This window comes from Artibeus jamaicensis, unplaced genomic scaffold, assembly GCF_021234435.1.
Source record: "Artibeus jamaicensis isolate MK-2021 breed Jamaican fruit bat unplaced genomic scaffold, CSHL_Jam_final contig_135, whole genome shotgun sequence".
Classification (NCBI taxonomy): domain Eukaryota; kingdom Metazoa; phylum Chordata; class Mammalia; order Chiroptera; family Phyllostomidae; genus Artibeus; species Artibeus jamaicensis.
The window spans coordinates 1,042,073-1,064,667 of record NW_026521267.1 but is presented as its reverse complement, the minus strand read 5'-3'; the positions used below and the strand labels follow the sequence as shown (position 1 = coordinate 1,064,667).

The 22,595-nt window shown below is 43.0% G+C and overlaps 1 protein-coding gene across 2 annotated transcripts in view; it reads left to right on the top strand.

The window, feature by feature from the left end:
* The window catches only part of ACSS1 (acyl-CoA synthetase short chain family member 1), an 84,855-nt gene extending 63,658 nt beyond the window's left edge, over nucleotides 1-21,197 (top strand). For both annotated transcript variants that reach the window (XM_053667238.1, XM_053667236.1), the window contains 10 exons: nucleotides 74-221; nucleotides 1,503-1,640; nucleotides 12,119-12,211; nucleotides 13,338-13,450; nucleotides 13,833-13,959; nucleotides 14,705-14,832; nucleotides 14,929-14,992; nucleotides 18,322-18,440; nucleotides 19,527-19,698; nucleotides 19,785-21,197. In XM_053667238.1, the coding sequence (XP_053523213.1) occupies nucleotides 74-221; nucleotides 1,503-1,640; nucleotides 12,119-12,211; nucleotides 13,338-13,450; nucleotides 13,833-13,959; nucleotides 14,705-14,832; nucleotides 14,929-14,992; nucleotides 18,322-18,440; nucleotides 19,527-19,698; nucleotides 19,785-19,816 (1,134 nt within the window). In that variant the 3' untranslated portion in view covers nucleotides 19,817-21,197. The remainder of the gene's footprint in view (nucleotides 1-73; nucleotides 222-1,502; nucleotides 1,641-12,118; nucleotides 12,212-13,337; nucleotides 13,451-13,832; nucleotides 13,960-14,704; nucleotides 14,833-14,928; nucleotides 14,993-18,321; nucleotides 18,441-19,526; nucleotides 19,699-19,784) is intronic.
* The last annotated feature ends 1,398 nt before the right edge of the window (nucleotides 21,198-22,595 follow it).

Here is a 22,595-nt window from a genome sequence, read left to right as displayed (position 1 = left end):
GTTATAGAACACTCTTAGTGACGTGTGGGAATGTGGGGTTATAGGCTTCTGACAGCCTCTCCTGTTTCTTCAGCTTGTGTTTGACTACCAGCCAGGAGATGTCTTCGGCTGTGTGGCTGACATCGGCTGGATCACTGGACACAGCTATGTGGTATATGGACCCCTTTGCAATGGAGCAACCAGTGTCCTTTTTGAGAGCACCCCAGTTTACCCTGATGCTGGTGAGGACTGGAAACCCGAATAGGGTCCCTGGGAGGGAGCTTGAGGGAGGAGGAGAGGTGCACAAGTGGGTGGTGTAAAGGCCTGTACTCTGGCCTGGTTGTGGTTCACGGTCCCATTGCATAGCTGCCAAGCCTTGGGCTTTGCTGAATGGGCCAGAGCTGGGGGCCTTGTCCACAATACAATCAGATGAGTAATAGAAGGAGGTCTAATTTGGTACTGGAATCTGTCTCAAGACCACCCACTGCAGAATTCTTTAACTTAAGCTGTGTGTCTCAGGCTGTTCCTCTTACGTCAAGAGCCTCCAGACCAGGTCCAGTCTTTCCTTGAAGTCCATGCCACTTACAGTTTCTGCAGGTCCCCCAGATGGAGAAGGAAAGCCTTCCACCTGTGCCTCCAGGGCTGTTCTGTCAAAGTGTGTCATGCATGGCCTGGTGCCACCTCCATGAATTGATTTCACTTGGAGAACATGGTTGTGTCTTGCTTACCTCAGCATCTTCCTCCCACTCAGCTCAATGACCTCAAGTATTTTTTTAATGTAATCCAGTGATGGTGGCCCTGCCAGAAGGCTCTTGCCCAAACATCCCACAGCGCTGACAGTTGTGTGTGGAACATCTTTGTTGTCATTTCCCCTTGCTCCTCTCTAGTCTCCCTTTAGGAAGGATATGTAGGGGGCATAGCTAGAGATTAAGAGCCATGTCTTAGATGCAGTCACTTCTACCTCTTTAAATGCAGCTTCCTGTGTATAGAGCAATGGTGGAAGTTCAGGGGATGGGCAGGTGGGGAGAGCAACTTATAGGAAATGAGATGAGTGCACCCTGGGCAGTTGCCCTGCTTCCTGGGATGCATGCATTAATGACCTGTCTGCAGTATTCCAGGGGAGCACCAGTCACCACTGTAGAGAGCATTTAAATGCAACTAAACACAAGTTCTATGTTAATGCTACATGGGTTATTTTTAAATTCACAGTAATATCTTTTTAACTGATTCCTCACTATATCATATGAGGTACACTGTGTAAGTGTGGGTGTCTGGAGCCAGGTAAAGACTCTTTACAAAAGGGCCAGCCTGTAGATGGCTGTGTGCTGCGGGACAACTGCCACAGGGAACCTTCCCAGAGGTCTCCCTTCCGATCCCGTGATGGGTATTGAATCTTGCTTTTACAAACAATGTAGGTATTTGCATGTATTCAGTACTGAGTTTGTTGACTGATCTCTAAATTAGGTTAAAATAGATACTGTTTGGTGGGCTCTTAGACTGACTGAATTGGAGCTCTTTTGTAGGTCGGTATTGGGAGATGGTGCAGAGATTGAAGATCAATCAGTTCTATGGTGCCCCGACGGCTATTCGGCTGTTGCTGAAATATGGAGATGCCTGGGTGAGGAAGTACGACCGCTCATCCCTGCGGACACTGGGGTCAGGTGAGCACTGCTCTGTAGCTAGAGAGGGCATGGGTACTGTCTATCAGAGCTACTGCAGGTTTCTAAATAATTTTAATCACGAAAGCTATGTGGTCATGTCTGTGACCACAGACATGATGCATTCAAACAATGCCAGTCTACGTCAAGTAGGAAGAGAGGCCTCTCAGCCCCTCCTCAGAGCTATGTGGTCATGTCTGTGACCACAGACATGATGCATTCAAACAATGCCAGTCTACATCAAGTAGGAAGAGAGGCCTGTCAGCCCTTCCTCAGAGACCACAGCTATTAACAGTATGGAACACAGCATTCCAAACACTTTCTGTACTTATTATGGGTTTCATCCTCATGAATTCTTACCAACTCCATAAGTTAAGGGCTGAGTCCTTTCTTCAGTGGCTGCATGGGATTGCTCTGTGGAAATCAATTACTGTACACTGAGTATTCCTGTGATGTTGGGTAATGATTATTTCCAAGCACTGTTATAAATGTCATTATGTGCTGTGCTGTGCACTGCTCTCACTTTAGATATTTTCAGGCAGGTAGTTGTAAGATCAAGGGTTATCTTCAATTTTAGTTTGACAAAGGTTGCCAAGTTATATGAAGGCTTTTGGCAAAGGTGAAATGGGATTACTTCAGAAAGTACTGGGAAGTCCTGCCTGTTCTCTCTGCTTTTCCCTGGTTCATTTCACTTCTGAACCAACATGTGTTGTCAGGTGTGGTCAGGAGGAAAAAATGGTGAGAGGTCCTCCATGTTCCTTGGTGAATACATAGACCTGCTTTGTAGTTTTTCATGGGATATATCTTTCTACCAGTTTTCTCCATGGAAAAGAGAGCTTAGTGACAGTGTGTACCCTAACTTGTCAGTCATGAGGACAAGCAATGCTGATACAGAACTTAGGGCCTTGGTTTACTCTGTCTGCCTTGCCTACAGTGCCCCATTGCCCCCTTCCACCTTAGGATCCCAGCCCTCCCTCAAAGCCTCTCTCTATGCTGCTTCTCCTGGGGATTTCCTTGGATGTTCTGGACATTGGGTTGTTGGCTGTCAGATGAGCTGTATGCTTCATACCTGGACAAGGCCAGCGTGGTGCTAGTCTCCTGCTGTGATAATAGACCAACATGGGAGACCCTGGTCAGGACAGACCTTGGTTAGCTGCTGCATCTGGAAGGTCCTGAACAAGAGGCAATCATCATGACAGTATTTAAGTATTTTAGCAACAGTATGTCTAAACCTGCACCTTCTGGCTAAATGCTAGTCTGGTGTGAGTATAGTGTAGTATACATCAATGTAGTGTCTTAGTGTTAGTATTTCAACATAAACTTGGGAGGCATACACATTCAGACCACAGAAAGTAGACATTGAGAATTGGCAACAGAGTCATAGGGCATAAGCACTTTTCCCTCTCTATTAAGATATAAGGCCCTGGCTGGTGTAGCTCAGTGGATTGAGCGCGGGCCTGGGAATCAAGCAACCATGGTTCGATTCCCAGTCAGGGCACATACCTGGGTTGCAGACCAGTTCCCAGCAGGGGGACACACAAGAGGCAACCATACATTGATATTTCTCTCCCTCTCTCCTTCCCTTCCCCTCTAAAGATAAATAAATAAAAGCTTTAAAAAAAGATATAAAATACAGTGAAATGCACAAATGTAGGTGTTCAGCTTGAGAACTATTTGCATATATACATATATGTTACCACACCCAGATAAAGCCATAGAAATGTCCAGTCCCCAGAAAGCTCCTTTATGCTCCCTCCCACTCAGGAGCCCTCAGATATATTACTTGGCTGTTCTCAGTGTGGATTGATTTGCTTATTCTTGAACTTCATACACATGGACTTATTATTCATGTGTTACTATTGTGCCTGCTGCAATTGCTTTGGGCCATGACTCTGAGGTTAATCCCTATGGTAGTAGTGACTTACTTGTTTTCATGTTGTATGGTAGTTCACTGAATGAATATACCACACTTTATTTCTCCATTTGACTTTTGATGGATAGCATTTTAATTTTTGGCCACAGTGAACACCCTTGTATGTGTCCATTTTCAATAAACATAGGCTCTTGTTTTTGTGGAGTGTGTGTCAGGAGTAACATTTTACATAATAGGATAAATCTATATTAACTTTAGTGTAATCCACACCAAACAATTGACCAAAGTAGTTGTATAGGGTTTATGCATTCTTAAATATTAAGAGAAATATCCAAATTGCTATATCAAATTACACTTCTTTTTTATAAATTTTTTTTTGTTTTTTTTTAAATTTTATTTAGTTATTTTTCAAGTACAGTTTTTTGTCTATTTTTCCCATCCCAGCCTCCCCCGCCCCTTGCTCCCCACCTCTCTCCCATTTCCACCCCCCTTAGTTCTCGTCCCTGTGTCCTTCCTATTTGTTCCTCCAAATCCCTCCCCCTTTTTCCCCTTAACTTCCCTTCCTTCTCCCCTCTGGTCACTATCCCCTTGTTCTCTATTTCAGTGTCTTTGTTTTTTTGTTTTTTTTTTCCTGCTTGCTTGTTTGTTTTGTTGTTTAGCTTCCTGTTAAAGGTGAGATCATATGGTATTTGTCTTTCAGCACCTGGCCTATTTCACTCAGCATAATGCTTTCCAGTTCCATCCATGTTGTTGCAAAAGGTAGTTGCTCCTTCTTTCTCTCTGCAGCATAGAATTCCATTGTGTATATGTACCACGATTTTTGGATCCATTCATTTACTGATGGGCACCTAGGTTGCTTCCAACTCTTGGCTATTGTAAATTGTGCTGCTATGAACATTGTGGTGGATAGGTTCTTTGAAATTGATGTTTTAGGATTCTTAGGATATAATCCCAGCAGTGGAATTGCTGGGTCAAAAGGCAGGTCGATTTTTATTTTTCTGAGAAAATTCCATAGTGTTTTCCATAATGGTTGTACCAGTCTGCAATCCCACCAACAGTGAACTAAGGACCCCTTTTCCCCACACCCTCTCCAACATTTGTTGTTTGTTGCTTTGTTTATGATAGCCATCCTGACTGGTGTAAAGTGGTATCTCATTGTGGTTTTAATTTGCATCTCTCTGATAGCTAACGATATTGAGCATTTCTTCATGTGTCTCTGAATGTTCTGTATGTCCTCCTTGGAGGAGTGTTTGTTCAAGTCTTTTTCCCATTTTTTAATTGGGTTGGGTGTCTTCTTAGAGGGGAGTCGTGTAAGTTCTTTGTATATTTTGGAGATTAAACCTTTGTCCGAGGTATCATTGGCAAACATGTTTTCCCATACAGTTGGTTGTCTTGCTAATTTAATACTGTTTTCTTTAGCCATGCTGAAGGTTTTTATTTTGATGAGATCCCATTTGTTTATTCTTTCCTTTACATTCCTTGCTCTAGGGGACATATCAGTAAAGAAGTTGCTGCGTGAAATATCTGAGATTTTCTTGCCAGTGTTTTCCTCTAGGACTTTAATGGTGTCACGACTTACATTTAAGTCTTTTATCCACCTTGAATTTATTTTGGTGTATGGTGGAAGTCTGTGCTCAAGTTTCACTTTTTTGCACGTAGCTGTCCAGTTCTCCCAATACCATTTGTTGAAGAGGCTATCTTTCCTCCATTTTATGTTACTGCCCCCTTTGTCAAATATTAGTTGACTGTAGAGAGTTGGGTTGATTTCTGGGCTCTCTGTTCTGTTCCATTGGTCTATGTGCCTGTTTTTATGCCAATACCAGGCTGTTTTGATTACAGTGGCCTTGTAATACAGTTTGATATCATGTTTTGTGATCCCCCCTACTTTGTTCTTCTTTCTCAAAAGAGCAGCTGCTACTCGGGCTCATTTATGATTCCATATAAATTTTCGAAGTGTTTGTTCTATGTCTGTGAAATATGGCATTGGTACTTTAATAGGTATTGCATTGAATCTGTATATTGCTTTGGGTAGTATGGACATTTTGATGATGTTAATTCTTCCAATCCATGAACAAGGTATATGTTTCCATTTGTTTGTGTCTTCCTTCATTTCTTTCTTCAGTGCTGTGTAGTTTTCTGCATACAGGTTTTTTACCTCCTTAGTTAGGTTTATTCCCAGATATTTTATTTTTCTTTTTGCTATATCAAATGGGATTTTTTCCTTGATTTCTGCTTCTGCTGATTCACTGTTGGTATACAAAAATGCCTTTGATTTCTGGATATTGACTTTGTAACCAGCTGTTTTGCCAAACTCATTAATTAGTTCGAGCAGTTTTTGGGTAGAGTCTATAGGATTTTCCATGTACACTATCATGTCATCTGCAAAGAGTGACAGTTTTGCTTCCTCCCTTCTGATTTGGATGCCTTTTATTTCCTTTTCTTGCCTGATCGCTGTGGCTAAAACTTCCAATACTATATTGAATAGAAGTGGTGAAAGTGGACATCCTTGTCTTGTTCCTGATCTTAGTGGAAAAGCTTTTAGTTTTTTCCCACTGAGTATGATATTGGCTGTAGGTCTCTCATATATGGCCTTTATTATTTTGAGAAATGCTCCCTGTATTCCCACTTTGCTGAGTGTTTTTATGATAAATGGGTGTTGTACCTTATCAAAAGCTTTTTCTGCATCTATTGATATGATCATGTGATTTTTGTCTTTGCTTTTGTTTATGTGATGTATTACATTTACTGATTTGCGAATATTGAACCATCCTTGCATCCCTGGGATGAATCCCACTTGGTCATGGTGTATGATCTTTTTGATATATTGTTGGATGCAATTTGCCAATATTTTGTTGAGGATTTTAGCCTCTATGTTCATCAGCGATATTGGCCTGAAGTTTTCTTTCTTTGTTGTGTCTCTATCTGGTTTTGGAATTAAGATGATGCTAGCTTCATAAAAAGAATTTGAGAGTTTTCCATCCTTCTGGATTTTTTGGAATAGTCTGTGGAGAATAGGGGTTAGCTCTTCCTTAAATGCTTTGTAGAATTCTCCTGTGAATCCATCTGGTCCAGGGCTTTTGTGTGATGGGAGTTTTTTTATTACTGCTTCAATTTCTTTTGCTGTTATTGGTGTATTTATATTTTCTGCTTCTTTTTCACTGAGTTTTGAAAGATTGTATTTTTCTAGAAATGTGTCCATTTCCACTAGGTTCTCAAATTTCTTGGCATACAGTTCTTCATAGTAATTTCTTACAATCCTTTCTATTTCTGTGGTATCAGTTGTAATCTCTCCTTTTTCATTTCTGATTGTGTTTATTTGTGTCCTCTCTCTTCTTTTCTTGATGAGCCTACTTAAAGGCTTGTCTATTTTGTTTATCTTCTCAAAGAACCAACTCCTGGATTCATTGATCCTTAGAATTGTGATTTTACTTTCTATGCCATTTAATTCTGCTCTGATCTTGGTTATTTCCTTCCTTCTGCTTGCTCTGGGCTGTCTTTGTTGTTGTTCCTCCAGTTCTTGCAGGCATAGGGTTAGGATGTTTGTTTGAAATGTTTCTATTTTCTTTAGGTAGGCCTGTATTGCTATAAACTTCCCTCTCAGGACTGCCTTCACTGTGTCCCATAAGTTTTGGGTTGTTGTGAGATCATATTCATTTGTTTTCAGAAATGTTTGGTTTCTTCCCTAATTTCATTCTTGACCCATTTGTTGTTTAATAGCATACCATTCAGTCTCCATGTTTTTGGGTGCTTTGGGTTTTTTTCTTTGGGGTTGGTTTCTAGTTTCAGTCCCTTGTGGTCAGAGAAGATGCTTGGTATGATTTCAATTTTCTTGAATTTTTTGAGGCTCGTTTTGTGTCCTGTCATGTGGTCTATCTTTGAAAATGTTCCATGTGCATTTGAAAAGAATGTGTATTTAGCTTCTTTGGGATGTAGGGCTCTATATATATCAGTTAAGTCCATTTCATCTAGGGTGTTGTTTAATGCCACATTATCTTTGTTGATAATTTGTTTGGAAGATTTGTCCATTTTTGATAGTGGGGTGTTAAAATCCCCTACTATAATTGTGTTGCTGTCAATATCTTTCTTGAAGTCCTCTAAGATTTTCTTGATATATTTGGGTGCCCCTATGTTTGGTGCATATATGTTTACAATGTTAATGTCTTCTTGGTGGATTCTTCCCTTGAATATAATGAAATGACCTTCTGGGTCTCTCTTTATAACCTTTTTTTTGAAGTCTATTTTGTCTGATATGAGAATTGCTACCCCAGCTTTTTTTTCTTGTGCGTTTGCTTGGAAAACTTGTTTCCAGCCTTTCACTTTTAGTCTGTGATGGTGTTTTGTCCTGAGGTGGGTCTCTTGTAGGCAGCATATGTGTGGGTCATGCTTTCTTATCCATTGAGCTATTCTGTGTCTTGATTGGAACATTTAATCCATTTACGTTTAAGGTTATTATTGATAGGTACTTATTCATTGCCATTTTTGTACCTGTGTTCCTCTCTGTCTCCCTCTTATCCTTCCTTCCCTTAGAGCAGTCCTCTTAGTATTTCTTGTAAAGCTGGTTAGGTGGAGGCATATTCTATTAGACTTCTTTTGTCTTGGAAGCTCTCTATTTGGCCATCTATCTTGATTGAGAGCCTTGCTGGGTAAAGTAGCCTTGGTTGTAGGCCTCTGGTTCTCATTACTTGCAATATTTCTTGCCATTGTCTTCTTGCTTGAAGTGTTTCCATTGAGAAGTCAGTAGCTAGCCTTATTGGGGCTCCCTTGTATGTTACTTCTTTTTTCTCCCTGCTGCCTTTAAGATTCTCTCTTTGTCTTGGAATTTTGCCATTTTGATGATGATGTGTCTTGAAGTGGGCCTCCTTGGGTTCCTCTTGGTTAGGACTCTCTGTGTTTCCTGGATTTGTGAGACTTTTTCTCTTATCAAATTAGGAAAATTTTCTCTCATTACTCGTTCAAATACATTTTCTATCCCTTGTTCTTCTTCTTCTCCTTCTCGTATTCCTATTATTCGGATATTATTACGTTTCATATTGTCTTGCATTTCTCTTAATCCCTCTTCATTCTTTCTGAGCCTCTTTTCATTTTCTTGCTCTTTCTGTGAGATGCTTTCTACCTTGTCCTCCAACTCACTAATCCTATGCTCCGCTTCATCTATCCTACTTTTGAAACTTTCTACTGTGTACTTCAATTCGGAAATTGTGTTCTTCATTTCCTCTTGTCTCTTGCTGATAGTTTCCATTTCCTTTTTGATGTTGCTGTAGTTTGCAGAGCGATCATTATAGTTCCCCTGTAGTTTCTGGTAGTTCACTGTGAGCTCTTTGAACTTCGTAATAACCAGTGCTTTGCATTCACTGTCTGATAGTTGATCAGCGTCTATTTCATCTAACATTCTTTCTGAAGTTTCTGCTTTTTCTTTCATTTGGGGATTGTTTCTTTGTCTTCCCATTGTTTGAGACTCTTCTTGTTAGTCTCTGCTTCCAAAATTGATCTGTTCTCAAACCCTGGTTTTATGGTGTAAACTTCTATGGTATGATCCTTTGAAGTTCAGTGGTGCAGACTCCTTGAAGTTTCTTGATGTTCTTAGTCTCCACCTACACTCACGCTGGTCCTCGCGCTGGTCCCTGCATTGGTCCCCTACCACTGCTGAATGTCCCAGCTCTAGTAGCCGCGTTCTCAAGCACCCAGGCCCGTTACTATGGCAGTGGCACAGAGGCTGGGAATGTCCCGGCTCCCGTATCTGGCTCTCTCTGCTGCCCAGGGCCGTCACAGGGGCTTGGAGTGTCCTGGTTTCCGTACCTGACTTCCTGGCATCTAATCCTGTCTCTGTGGCAGTGGCACAGAGGCTTAGAATGTCCCAACTCCCATACCTGATTCCCCAGTGTCCAGTCCTGTCGCTATGGCAGCAGCACAGGGGTTTGGAGTGTCCCGGCTTCCATACCTGACTCTCCGGCGTCCAGTCCCGTCACTATGGCAGCGGCACAAGAGCTGAGAACTTCCCGGCTCCCATAGCTGGCTCCTCAGGGACCAGGCCTGTCTGTATGGTGGCGTCACAGGGGCCTTTGGTGTCCCAGCTCCTGCAACTGACCCTTCAGTTGCCCAGGCCAGTAGCTATGGCATCGGCACAGGGGCCGAGAATGTCCGTGCTCCGGTTCCTGACTCCTCTGTCTCCCAGGACCGTCACAGGGGCTTGGCGTGTCCGGCTTCTATACCTGACTCCCCGGCTCCCAGGCCTGTTGCTCTGGCAGCAGCACAGGGGCCGCGTGAGACCCAGCTCCAGTAGCTGACTCTGCCTCCGTCTGGTGTTTCAGCGTCGGTCACAATCTCTGGTCTTTTAATTTCATAAATGCTGGGTAACCGATGGTTTATTGTGCTGTTTCTCTATAGATCTGCCAGGATTTTCACCCATGAGTACAGGAGCTAGTATCAGCTCCATCTTACTCTGTCGCCATCTTCCCAGCATTCCCCTCAAATTACACTTCTAAAGTGCATATGATATTCTTTCCCCTGTATTGTCAATTTTATTTATTTATTTTAAATTTTTTTTTATTGATTATGCCATTACAGTTGTTCTATTCCCCCCTTCATTCCCCTCCACCCTACCCCCCATCCCCACCATTACCCCCTTTAGTTTATGACCATGTATCTCAAGTTCTTTAGATTATATTTCTCATGATATTCTTGCCCCCCCATCTATTTTCTATCTACTGTCTATGCTACTTATTTTCTGTCCCTTTTCCCCCCTTCTCCTCCTCCCACTCTCCTGTTGCTAACCCTCCTTGAGATCTTCATTTCTGTGTTTCCACTTCTGATCTAGCTGTCCTCTTTGTTTGCTTTTGTTTTAGGTGTGGTTGTTAATAACTGTGAGTTTGATGTCCTTTCACTGTTCATGTTTTTTTAACTTCTTTTTCTTAGGTAAGTCCCTTTAACATTTCATACAATAAGAGCTTGGTGATGATGAACTCCTTGAATTTGATCTTATCTGAGAAGCACTTTATCTGTCCTTCCATTCTAAATGAAAGTTTTGCTGGATAGAGTAATCTTGGTTGTAGGTCTTTGGATTTCATGACTTGGAATACCTCTTTCCAGCCCCTTCTTGCCTGTAAGGTCTCTTTTGAGAAATCTGCTGACAGTCTGATGGGAACTCCTTTGTAGGTGACTGTCCCCTTATCTCTTGCTGCTTCTAGGATTCTCTCCTTCATCTGAATCTTGGCTAATGTAATTATGATGTGCCTTGGTGTGTTTCTTCTTGGGTGCAACTTCTTTGGGACTCTCTGAGCTTCCTGGATTTCCTGGAAATCTCTGTCCTTTGCCAGATTGGGGAAATTCTCCTTTATTATTTGTTCAAATAAGTTTTCCACTGGTGGCTGTTCCTTTCCCCCTTCTCGTACCCCTATAATTTGGATGTTGGAGCATTTAAAGATGTCCTGGAGGTTCCTAAACCTCTCCTCATTTTTTTTGAATTTTTGCTTCTTCACTCTTTTCTGTTTGGCCATTATTTGCTTTCTTCCGGTCCACTTCATTGATTTTATTCCCAGTTTCCTTTTCATCGCTATTGGTTTTCTATGCAATTCCATTCATTTCAATTAGTTTTGCCTTCATATGTTTGTCTAATTTGTGGCTATAATCAACCAGTTTTGTGAGGATCCTGATCACCAGTGTTTTAAACTGTGCATCTGAGAGTTTTGCTATTTCTTCATTGCTTAGATTTATAGGCTCTGGTGCTTTGAGATCTTGAGCCATTTTTGGTCTGTTCACACGCCCTTTAAGTATGAGGAGTGGAGCCTTGGACTCCCAGGTTGCTGGGTTTTGACGCTGTATGTGGGGGCATGGTCAGAGTGGGGAAATGTTGGCCCCCTCTGCTGTTTCTGGCAGCTGGGTAAGGAACAGAGCCTTAGGTGGTTCACCAGGGCAGGGCCACTCAGAGTCTTTGGGTTATGACGCTGTACGTGGAGGCGGGGTCAGAGTGGGGAAATGGCGGTACCCTCCGCTGCCACTCGTCGCAGGGACCCACTGGGTCCCATCCAATCACCCACTCCCTCACTTGTCTATCCACGCACGAATGCGCGACCACAGACAACCCGCAGCCCCGCTCTCTTGCCATTTCCCCGAGTTCACTCGCTGAGTCTCTCACTAGGTCCAACCCTGCGCCTGGATTCCGCGTGCCTGAGTAGTGTGACCGAGTTTTCCTGTGCTACCCGGCTCCACCAGCTGCTGGTTTCGCCCCTCTTACTGGTCAGGCTGAAGAATATGTTGTTAACAGACTTCCAAAAAGTTCAATTTTCTGTGTTCTGGTTGTGTTTTCTGTTGCTAATATTTAGTTGTCTCTAAAGTTGGTTGTGTAAGAAAGCACTGCGTCTCCACCTATGCCTTCATCTTGGCAGAAGTCTGTATTGTCAATTTAAAAAAAATTTTGTCTCTCCAATGGTAAAAATGAAATTTTGTATTTCTTTCATGGCCATCACAGGACAGCTTTCACTGCTTTTTCAAACCACCTTTTATGTCCTTCAGAAAAATTATAGAGCTGTTTTCGCCTTAACAGTATATTCCTTTTTGTTTAAGGTTTATTGTGGTATATTAATATCTTTTTCTATTTTGTATGTGATTTCAGTGGGAGAACCAATCAACCATGAAGCCTGGGAGTGGCTCCACAATGTGGTGGGGGAAAGCAGATGTACACTAGTGGACACGTGGTGGCAGACAGGTGAGAGCATCTCCCAGGAAAAGGGGCCAGGGCATACTTGGGAATCAAGTACAAGTGGGATTGCTTCTGCAACAGCTCTGGTCTCAACATCACTGCACTGAGAACACATAGCTAAACACCAAGTAGTGGGGACGGGTGTGAGGCTCTGTGAATGATACCAGCACCACTAATGCCTCAGTCCTTAACATATGTGCTTGTTGAAAATCTGGAGTCTGACACTCAGAGGTGGAACCTGGCTTTGCAACTATAAGATTTGGGACTTCTCTGAAGCGTGGTTTCCTCTTTTGTAAAATGAGTTCTAGATAAGGACAGAATGAATTAATACCAATGCATGTTGCCCAAGGACTGACATATAATAATGAGCACACAGCTAAATGTTTACTTTCCTCATAAGCCACTTTTTTTAATGCAAGTACATATGGTGAGAATGAGCCTCATTGTTTAAGGGACTGTAAGTCTAAATATAAATTTTAGTGGGAAAAGGAATTTTCTGTGGCTTTTTGTTTAGATTTTTACTCTCTTCTCTTGGGTATCTGACTTAGGATGTTTGGGGTTGGAGACCACTGCAGATGTAGCTGACATTTTGTCTTTCCAAAAACCAGAAAGTGGGATATTCCAAATAGCTTAGTTCTCATTCATTCAGGAGAGCACAGGACTAAGATTACAGCTGTGTTTTGTGAGGTATTTCCATGCAGGCTGATAGAGGGAAGTGCCAGAGAGATAATGTGAAAAAGGAATATGTGGGCATTTTTTTTTTTTTGTTTGGTCTGTGTGGACATAGGCAGTGGTCTGGAAGTAATTCTTCTTCATCTTCCTGTGCAAGTAGGTGGATTCCACTTTTCTCACAGAAGCAGACTAGACAAGTAAGGCCTTAAAGGAGAAGAGGCAGCACCTACTCTACTCCCATTCCACAGTGGAGGAGACCAGAACCCAAGTCTAGTTTTGCCTCACAAAGTCCTTGTAACTGTGGGGGCCATTTCCTTGCCCCAAATGGGCAGTTCCAACCACCTCCCATCCTGGGAGAGCACCAGCCAGTGTGTCTGTCCCAAATTCTTGACAGCATGGCCTGGATAAATGTGTCATTAGTCTCTTGGCCCATCAGTGTTTCTTTCCTGTCACCCCACAGAAACAGGTGGCATCTGCATCGCACCACGGCCCTCAGAAGAAGGGGCAGAAATCTTCCCAGGAATGGCGATGAGGCCCTTCTTTGGCATTGTCCCAGTTCTCATGGATCAGAAGGTGTGTGAGGGCCTCACAGAGGTGACTCCCTCCTCCATGGATACCCTAACAAGCTCCCTAGTGTTTCTTTTGTCCTCCTGGCCTCCTTTGCCTACTTACCCACATCACACATGTCCAGAGTCTGGTGGTTGGTGGAAAGGGCCTATGTTATCATGCAGCATACACTGGAGAGCCTCCTCTTAAAGACACAGTAGAGAAAATCACCGCATGGGGTGAGTCCAGGTTATCCTCAGAAGCCCTCTCAGGTATAGTTCCCTCAGAGCACACTTGTCATTTTTTTGCCTCTAGCCAAACAGTTAGGGGGATGATGCTTATTGTCAGTTCTTTGCTTCTCAACCAGAATCTGTCCATATTCTCACATACATGTCTCTCTTGTCTGCAGGGGAATGTTGTAGAGGGTGGCAGTGTCTCTGGGGCTCTGTGCCTCTCTCAGGCATGGCCAGGCATGGCCAGGACCATCTACAGAGACCATCAGAGATTTGTGGATGCCTACTTCAAGGCTTATCCAGGTGAAGTTGCTAACATAGTTGTGTCATGCCTTTCCACACACTGCTGGAACCCTATACTCAGAAAACATTTCTAAGATAATGGTGACTGTGAGCGTAGTGCAGGCACTTTGGAGGCATGCGTTTGAGTCCTCTTCCTGCCCCCTTTACATCCCTGACTTTATGTCTAAAATGGAAAAAGACTTACCTCAGGAACCTCATGCGGTTACGTGGGAAAGCACACAGAACCCTGATCATATGACCCATCCTGAGTACTCCTTAGGCTGTTAGAAAAGAAGATTGAAGGAACCACCTTGGAAAACTATCATGATGGCTGTAAGTTTTCTTCTGACTTACTTTTTTTCCAGTTTGCTTTTGTGTCATTCAGTTGGAAATTTACATATACAATGTACATATTGTAACCCATAATCTTCAGTGTTAAGCCTGTAAATGACTCTCACTTTTTGGGAAGCTTGAGTGCACTCCTTTTATGTCCTTTGCTCCCATGACATTTGTAGTCTTGATTGCTTTGTCAGAGCCCTTTGCCTTTTCACTAGCATACAGCCAAATAGCACATCTAGAGAGTATTTCCATGTGGGATTGCAAGGAGGACCAGCAGGCAGAATGTCAGCAGAACTCAGGGCTTCATAGCTTTCTTCTATAGAGCAAGGGTAGGATATGGGTACCCTTATGTCCTTCTGGAAGGACAAGAGCCCTTCTGGGTCCTGGTTCAGAGTTATGGGCTCTGAATTCCTTCACTGTGGTACAGGCTACTACTTCACTGGAGATGGAGCTCACCGAACTGAGGAAGGCTATTACCAGATCACAGGGAGGATGGACGATGTCATCAACATCAGCGGCCACAGACTGGGGACTGCAGAGATCGAGGATGCAATGGTGAGCACAGGCCATGTTGGTCTCAGATTGGAGACTATAATTTGCAGTCAGGTGTTCTAGCTCCCACATATTTTGCCTTTTTATTGTTCTGTGCAGGCTAGCCACCCCGCAGTGCCAGAAACTGCTGTCATTGGCTACCCCCACAACATTAAAGGAGAAGGTAAGTGGTAGGGAAGGAACTTCTGTAATCTCTTACCTCACTCCCATCACACAATCTTTGTAAAAGGACACATTCTAGAAGATGGTGGCAGGGTGTTTGTGGGTGAAACTATTGGTTTTCTTGTCTTTCAAGTGTAGATTTTGGGTGAGGAGGCTGAACAGCAAGCATGCTTGTTAGACTAAGGTCAGATTTCTGAAATGCTCTAGATCTGCAGTCCTGAGCTCTTTGGCTTCAGCTAAGCTTGGGAAGTTCACTGCTGTGTCCATGATGACTCTGACAGCCCTGTTACAGAGGACATATGATGAAATGCTCTACCTTACTCACAGTATCTCCTTGCACATGCTCATACACAACATTCAGTGCCAGCTCTACAGCTATATGCCCTGGAGTGGGCTCTTTTGCTGCTCTGGGATTCTTTTTAGAGGAATTTGACCTGTGGTTCCTACTGCACAGCGACATGCAGAGGCACATGCAGAACGAGTAATCAATACTATCTTCTTTATTGAGGACACACTTTGTTTCAAGGTCTGCCAGTTTCTAAGCAGGTGGGGCTGGGAAGGGGCAGACTCACCTGGGTGTTGTAATGGTAGGTGCACAGTGGTCATCCTGGTCTGGCCTGGTGTGACCTGGATACTCACTGATTCTGTGCTGTACTGCTGGAAAGACTGACCTCTACTACCCTACCAAGTGTCTGAGATTGGGTACACTCCCTCCTACTGTTGGATATATTCTGTGTTAAGTATGTCCTTAAGGTCACCTGCCTCCCTTTCAAGTTTGTGTTCCGCTGTTCCATTATTTACTCAGCACTTTCTCTAAATTGACCCATTATAAAAATTAATATTTATTTCAGTGCTCTAAAAAACATGTTCAGTTGCCATAAGAAGGATGTGTCCATGAAGTTGCCTCCCCTTTGTTAGCAGAAGACTGGAATTTATGGGGGAGCAGTTAGGGATCAGAAAGGGATGGAAATGGGAGAAACAGGTCTTCATGTGTGACTCTCAGAGGCCTTGGACACTTCATGCTCCCATAAGCAGCTCTCGGCACTATTTTCTGGATCTTAAATTACTTTAATATTGCCAAGCCTTTTAATGTCTGCCAGGCTGGTGAGAGATAATTTGTATATCATAGGTATGGTGATATGTATTTTCCTGATTTCTTATAAATTTGAGCATCTGTACACTTGTAATACATGAAAACCCATTAACTGTTCTTGATAAACTCTAAAGCCATCTGAAAAAACTGTTGTGCATTTATATGTCCCTACTCTTTCTGTACTTGATCTGACCAATGTGCTGCTCCTTTGCCATCCTCTTGTCCCACCAGTCCTTCATCTCAGCCTTGTGTACCTACCTCCACTAGGCTCTCAGCCAGGCTTCTCCTTTCATGCTGAAGCTTTCCTGATCCATTTCTGCTCAGGATTCAACAATCCAAGCTAAGTTCACTCCCATCTCATAAGAGATACAAGTGCCTGGCAGGAAAGAGTACCAATTAGAGACAAGGGGGAAACACTCAGGGCAACATGTCCACTGTGATCCTACTAATATTTAAAGGATGGCAACATAAACCCTATAAACCCAGAAGCTAACTTTAAAATTTGGGTCTGGAGAGAGCAGCCAGCAGCCCTTGAGAACCTACTTATTGTAGGTTTTATGCAGGGGTTGTCACCATTTAATCCTGACATGTATCTGTGAGGGAGGTACTGTTAGCTCCCCATTTTACAAATAAAAAACTGGCACAGAATGGTTAAGTGGCTTCCACACAGCTAGCAAGTGGCAGAGCCAGGACATGGAGCTACAGCAGTCTCTCCCAACCATCATTCTGCAATGCCTTTAATGGGGGTGGGGGGGGATGAAGGGAGAGGAGGTGCAGTTTTATTTTATATATTCTACAGTGTTTTAATGTATGATAATCAGTATATGTTGCTTTGGTGGTTTTAAATTTTTAATTAAACCCACAATAGACATCTCTCAGTGGATGTTCCCAGCTGGCTCAGGTGTTAGCTTTGTCCCTTTCCTCTGAGCCCCTGTAGTGTGGGCCTAGACTGCCTAGAATCTCAAATACCAAGAGAAAAGTAAAATGCAGTTCTTTCCCTGAAAGATCTCACAATCTTGTGAGTTAGGCATGGGAGACCCATAGCTGTTCATATATAGAAAGTGCCACAGCTGCATTTAGGGACAGAGTCAGGAAAGGCTTCACAGAGTACAAGGTAGCTAAACTGGGTCTTGAGGGATGAATAGAATTTTGCCAGGTAGAAATGGGAGGGGGCGTCTTTCAGGCAAAGGCTGTAGCTCTCTACAGACTGCAGTTTATTCAGGAAAGTCATTCACTGATTCATTTAATAAAATTTGTTGGTCACCTCCTATGTTCCAGGCACAGTCGTAGATACTGAGACACAGCAGAAAATGAAAGAGACAGAAGTCCCTGTTCCCTAGAGCTGACATGCTGTAGTGGTTTGGGATTAGAGTAGAGAGACAGACATAAACAATAAGCATGATCAATGAGGAAACTATGTAATATATTAGGTGATACATGCCAGAGGGAGAGTTCATTAAGATGGAGTGGAAGTGGTACAGGAAGAAACAGACAAATGAACAATAAGGAGAGTCAGTGGGGGAAAGGACAGATTCTCCAAGATGGTACTGGGACAAGTGACTGCTCATATGAACAGTAAGTTCAATTAGAACCTGATTTCATACCATATACAAGATAGTCCCAGATAGATTAAAAAGGAAATGCATTTAGAGACACTGTAACTTTTTTCTGGAACATGGTAGGATATTGACAAAGTATCTGTGCTAAGATATGGGTTGGCCATTGCTGCCCAATAGACTTTCTGCCATGATGGAGCTGTTCATGTAACAAGTGGCTCGTGTAAGCAGCATTTTTAACTTAATTTAAATACAGATAGCCACTGTGGCTAGTGCTTAAAATGCTGGACACATATGCCTGAAGTTAGTGCCATGTGCCATGTTCCCTTATACCATCTCACAGGAGCTGATAGTAAATCTCCAATTAGTCCATGTTACAGGTTATTTCACAGATGCTGGTATAGTTAGAGAGGATTAGTCCTGTGTCCAAGATCACACACATAGCCAGTCATCACCAGAGCCATAGTGCTAAGCTCTCACCCACACATGCCAACCCACTGGGATGTTCAGTGGAGCTGACAGAATGGCTTCCACTTTGAAAATGATAATGCATCTTTAGGGATGCAACTAAAGGAATCAGCTGCTACAAAGCCAACAATATATGATTTGAAATCCTTTGAATTTATGGCAATTTGTGTACAATACTCTGGCTAACATCTCAAAATCTTGTTTTCCTTTCAGCCGCATTTGCCTTCATCGTGTTGAAAGAAGATGCAGGTGACTCAGAGATAGTAATGAGTGAGCTCAGGTCCACGGTGGCCACCAAGATTGCCAAGTATGCCGTGCCTGATCAGATCCTGGTGAGTGCACTTCTGCCTCTGGTTCAACTGCACTGCTCATCTTATACCTTCTTCCCCATTTCCCATAATTAACATCACAGCAAAACTAGCATCAGCTGTTTGGTTTCCTGGGTGGTAGATGAGAGTGGCAGATGGCAGTATTGTCATAAAAAGGGAGAGGGGCAGGGAGACATAGCAAGAGAAGTTTCACAACTCACCTCTTCAGGGGGTAGTGCTAGTCCAGATTAGATACCCTTATTTTGGCACATGGAGGCCAACATAGGAGTTTTTAGATAGAGAAACATGTGAAAAGTATCAGAGTTCTTCAGCCCCTGTGTGGTTTCTGACACCTTTTTCTGTGCCAATAAAGGAGATGCCAGCAGATCCTGTCTGAGGGAGCCTGTGTTGAAGTAGTTTTGTGGAAGAATTGAGCTAGCCTCTCAGCTGCGTTAGCTTTTCATTCATTTATTAACATTTCCCCTATGGTGTTCTTTTGACTGGAAGTGGTCCTCTGAAGCCTCACTAGTGTGACACAAGCTCAAACTGTTGGCCTTGGAACCAGAGTTTCTGAGAGAGACCTGAACTCTCCTTAGGTGAACTGTACGCTTTTGAAAGACAGATCACTATTAAAGTGCCCAAAGACAGCTCCTAATGTATTACTACTGACTTTGAGTGGGCTGTGGCTTTTTGAAAATGTAAAATGCTAAATTTTCAAACACTAAGCAAGACTGTTTTCTCTCTTAAGTAACTCTCATCTCATATGTAAGACAAAATCAACTCAGACCCAGGCCCAGGGGTGGAAACAAGGTGCTGTGGCACATGCTTGGTTCTGTTGCCACCTGAAGGCCCTCAGTAATGTAGCTGATGGGAGAAACAGGTGTTGACAGTGTGGTGAACCCTGACCTGGTGGAGGCTTCAGCATGATTCATAGTTGATTCTGCCCTTTTGGTTGATTACAGCTTTAGGTCCAGATTGTAGGAGGATGAAACCAGAGTCATATAGGCCCCACAGTCCCCTGGGAAAGAGTCCTTATTTCAATGCAGTCAGATGCCGGCTGGGAATCTAGGCACCTTTCCAGATTTTAATGTTGCACCTCTTCTTTGCCAGGTAGTGAAACGTCTTCCAAAAACTCGGTCTGGAAAAGTCATGCGGAGGCTCCTGAGGAAGATAATCACAGGCAGAGCTCATGATCTGGGGGACACCACCACTCTGGAGGACCCCAGCATAATTGCAGAAATACTGAGTGCCTACCAGAAACACATAGACAAGAGGGCTGCTGGTCAGTAATGGGCTGTGGCCAAGACCCTATACCCAGGCTCTTAACTTGTCCTTTTATAACATAGCTCTCACTTGGTTTCTTTTCAGACATCCAAGACCATTCTTCTCCTAGCACATAATCCACACTATCTCAAATGTAAAGATCGTGCTGAACCTTCTTCCTTCTTTCTGTTGGAGAACCCATGCAGGGATACTGTCATATGTTGTTGGTGTTTGTTGTACTTGTCTTGAATTTGGTTTCCTGGGGTGAAGAGTCCCTATCATCTGTTTCTGTGTCCTCTCCAGACATCACAGGAAGGTGAAACATCTGGCAGAGTGTGTCTACTCAGATGACTGAGAACTAGAAGGAGTCATGTTTTTTCCAGATGTTTCTAGATACAAAAGGCAGAGATTTTATTTTTATACTTTTGTATTTTTGAAGAATAACATGCAAGTCCATGTGTGGAATGTGTGGATTTGCTTGTACATGCTCTTTGTAACATTTAAAGTTATGAAAACATTCTTTTCTGCCTTTGTGGAGAAACATGGAGAGGATTGGAGGGTGCACTTTTAATTATTTTTTGGCATACTTGGAAATCTGAATTGGAAGTGTTGGTACCTCAATTTAAACACTGCTATCTTGAGAACACTCAGGCCCACAACATCTTTTCTTGGTGTATATTTCTACTTCTTTTAGTTTGTGTACAATAAAACTCAACTGGTAAATTGATAACATGAAATTTCTCACCCTTAAATTCTAATGCTACTCCAGTCATATGTTCTGTTTCTCCAAGCTGTGATCTGGAAAGATTTCTCCTTCTCTACTTTGGATGCCTCTTGTGGGGAAGTTCAGGGAGCCAGTGAAAACTAAGGTAACTTACAGCACTAATCTGGCTATAACCAGGTCCTTGCAAACTGTCTGTTCTTCATTCTATGCTTGGAGCATAAGAACCATATAGGTTCAGTGATGAGAGCTGGAGCTCTGAACGAAGTTTCTTTCTTTCAATGTGCCTTAAGTCCTCTGAAGGTTAGCAAGATGATGTAAATCATCAAGTCACAAAGTGTTTATTATCCAAGCATGCCAGGGTTGATAGTGTGGGATGTAGGGGAAGGTAGCCTGCTGAGTTAGATTTTTGAGGACAGAGAAAGGTTATTCTTATCTTTATCTCACAGTCTATGGTGCCTTGCACCTGTGTAGGTATTCAAGGGGTTTGTGGGGTATAGAACACTTACTGTGGACTGTAGCTGCACTGTAGCTGCATCGGGTGATTAGGCGATTACCCCTGTGACACCCAACAGGATGGCCATAGACTATAGCACACACATATACTGGGTGATGGTCTGTTGTTGCAGTGTTAGCCACAGAGAACCATGCACCAGTGCCTATCACATTTGTGGTAGACTTGGCAGGCTGTAGTTATGGTGTTATTTATAAAATGACTTACATGTAAACTTGGACAGTGACCAGGGTCTCAGAATGATCTGTAGGGCAGTTCAAATAAAGCTTTATTTTGCTCATTATCCTTTGTTAGTGGTGATGTTTTTGATCAAATAATACAATACTTTGTTGCTGAATATAATCCTAAGAACAAAACTGGAAGGGACCTATTCACTCAAAAGAGACCACTTGAAAAAATCCATTGTCTGATTATTGTGCTGTCCAATAAGCACTAGTCACATGTGGCTATTTAAATATAAATAAAGACAATAGATGAGAATAAAATAGAATACAACATAACAAACAGAACAGAATAGGATATTTAATTCCTTCATGGCAGTAGCCACAGTTCAAATATTCAGTAGCTGCACGTAGTCAATAACTACCAGATTGACATGTGGGCAAGAACACTTCAGTCATCATTCTTATCTAGAATGTAGGTGAGAATGAGGACACAAAAATATCTTTAGGTAGCTAAATCAACACCACAGACCACATATAGGAGAAGCACAGGCTTGTGTGTAAGACATCCCATTACCCAGGTTGTTCTTATTCTAGATGTGGGTGGATGAGATTTTCTGCTGCAGCCCGCTGCGGCAAGGGTGGTCATGAGGCTGAGCGAGGGACTGAAATAAAGGAGAGGACCAAATGCTCTGCTGGCATAAGGCAAGTTTATTGCGCAGTCTTCTGGCTTATATACAATCTTGGATACAAAGGAGAACAAAGGAGAAGCCTTCTGGCACGTAGCTCACTTCCTTGACCTACAAAGTTTATCTCTTCCCTTAGAGTCTGGACGTTCCCAAGCTAACATACTTTCTTGGTACATGATGCACAGGCCAAAGATATGAGTTGATGGGAGAAGCGGCTAGTTTCTCAAGGGGTCAGAGAACTGTTACAACCCAAGATAGCCCCGAGGCCGGAAACCAAGCCCAGTCACCACACCCGCAGTGCTAGACCCTATCCTCGACCCCTCACAGGCCTCTTGGGCTCCAACAATTTTCCATGTCCTTTATTAGACAGAGAAACAAAGGACACGTTGAACTGGTGCCATGAGAGGTGAGAGGTGAGAGGTGAAAGGCTGATTCAGCTCCCACAAAGCCTGAACCTACTGCTGCCTCCAAAGCAGGAGCTGGGAATGGCTCTTTCTAGGGATAGGGACAGGGGGACTGAGGGGATTCCCAGGTGCCCACCTGAGGTAGTATGAATGCACAGAATGCCTACTCACTGGGAAAGATATACTTGTGTACCTCTGGGTGCTGTGGGAAGTCATGGCAGGACTGCTTTTTTAGAGAACAGTCTGTATCCACACCATCCCAGGTGGGACATCACAGCAAGCTTATAGATAGATTTATAACAGATTAAGTTGTCCTTATTGCCCCTCTCTGGTAAAGCCCTGATTTATTTTGGGGACCATCCTGTCCTCTATTTTTTCAGGGGGCCACACTGCCTGCTAAGGGGTTTGTGATGATTATTCCCAGCAT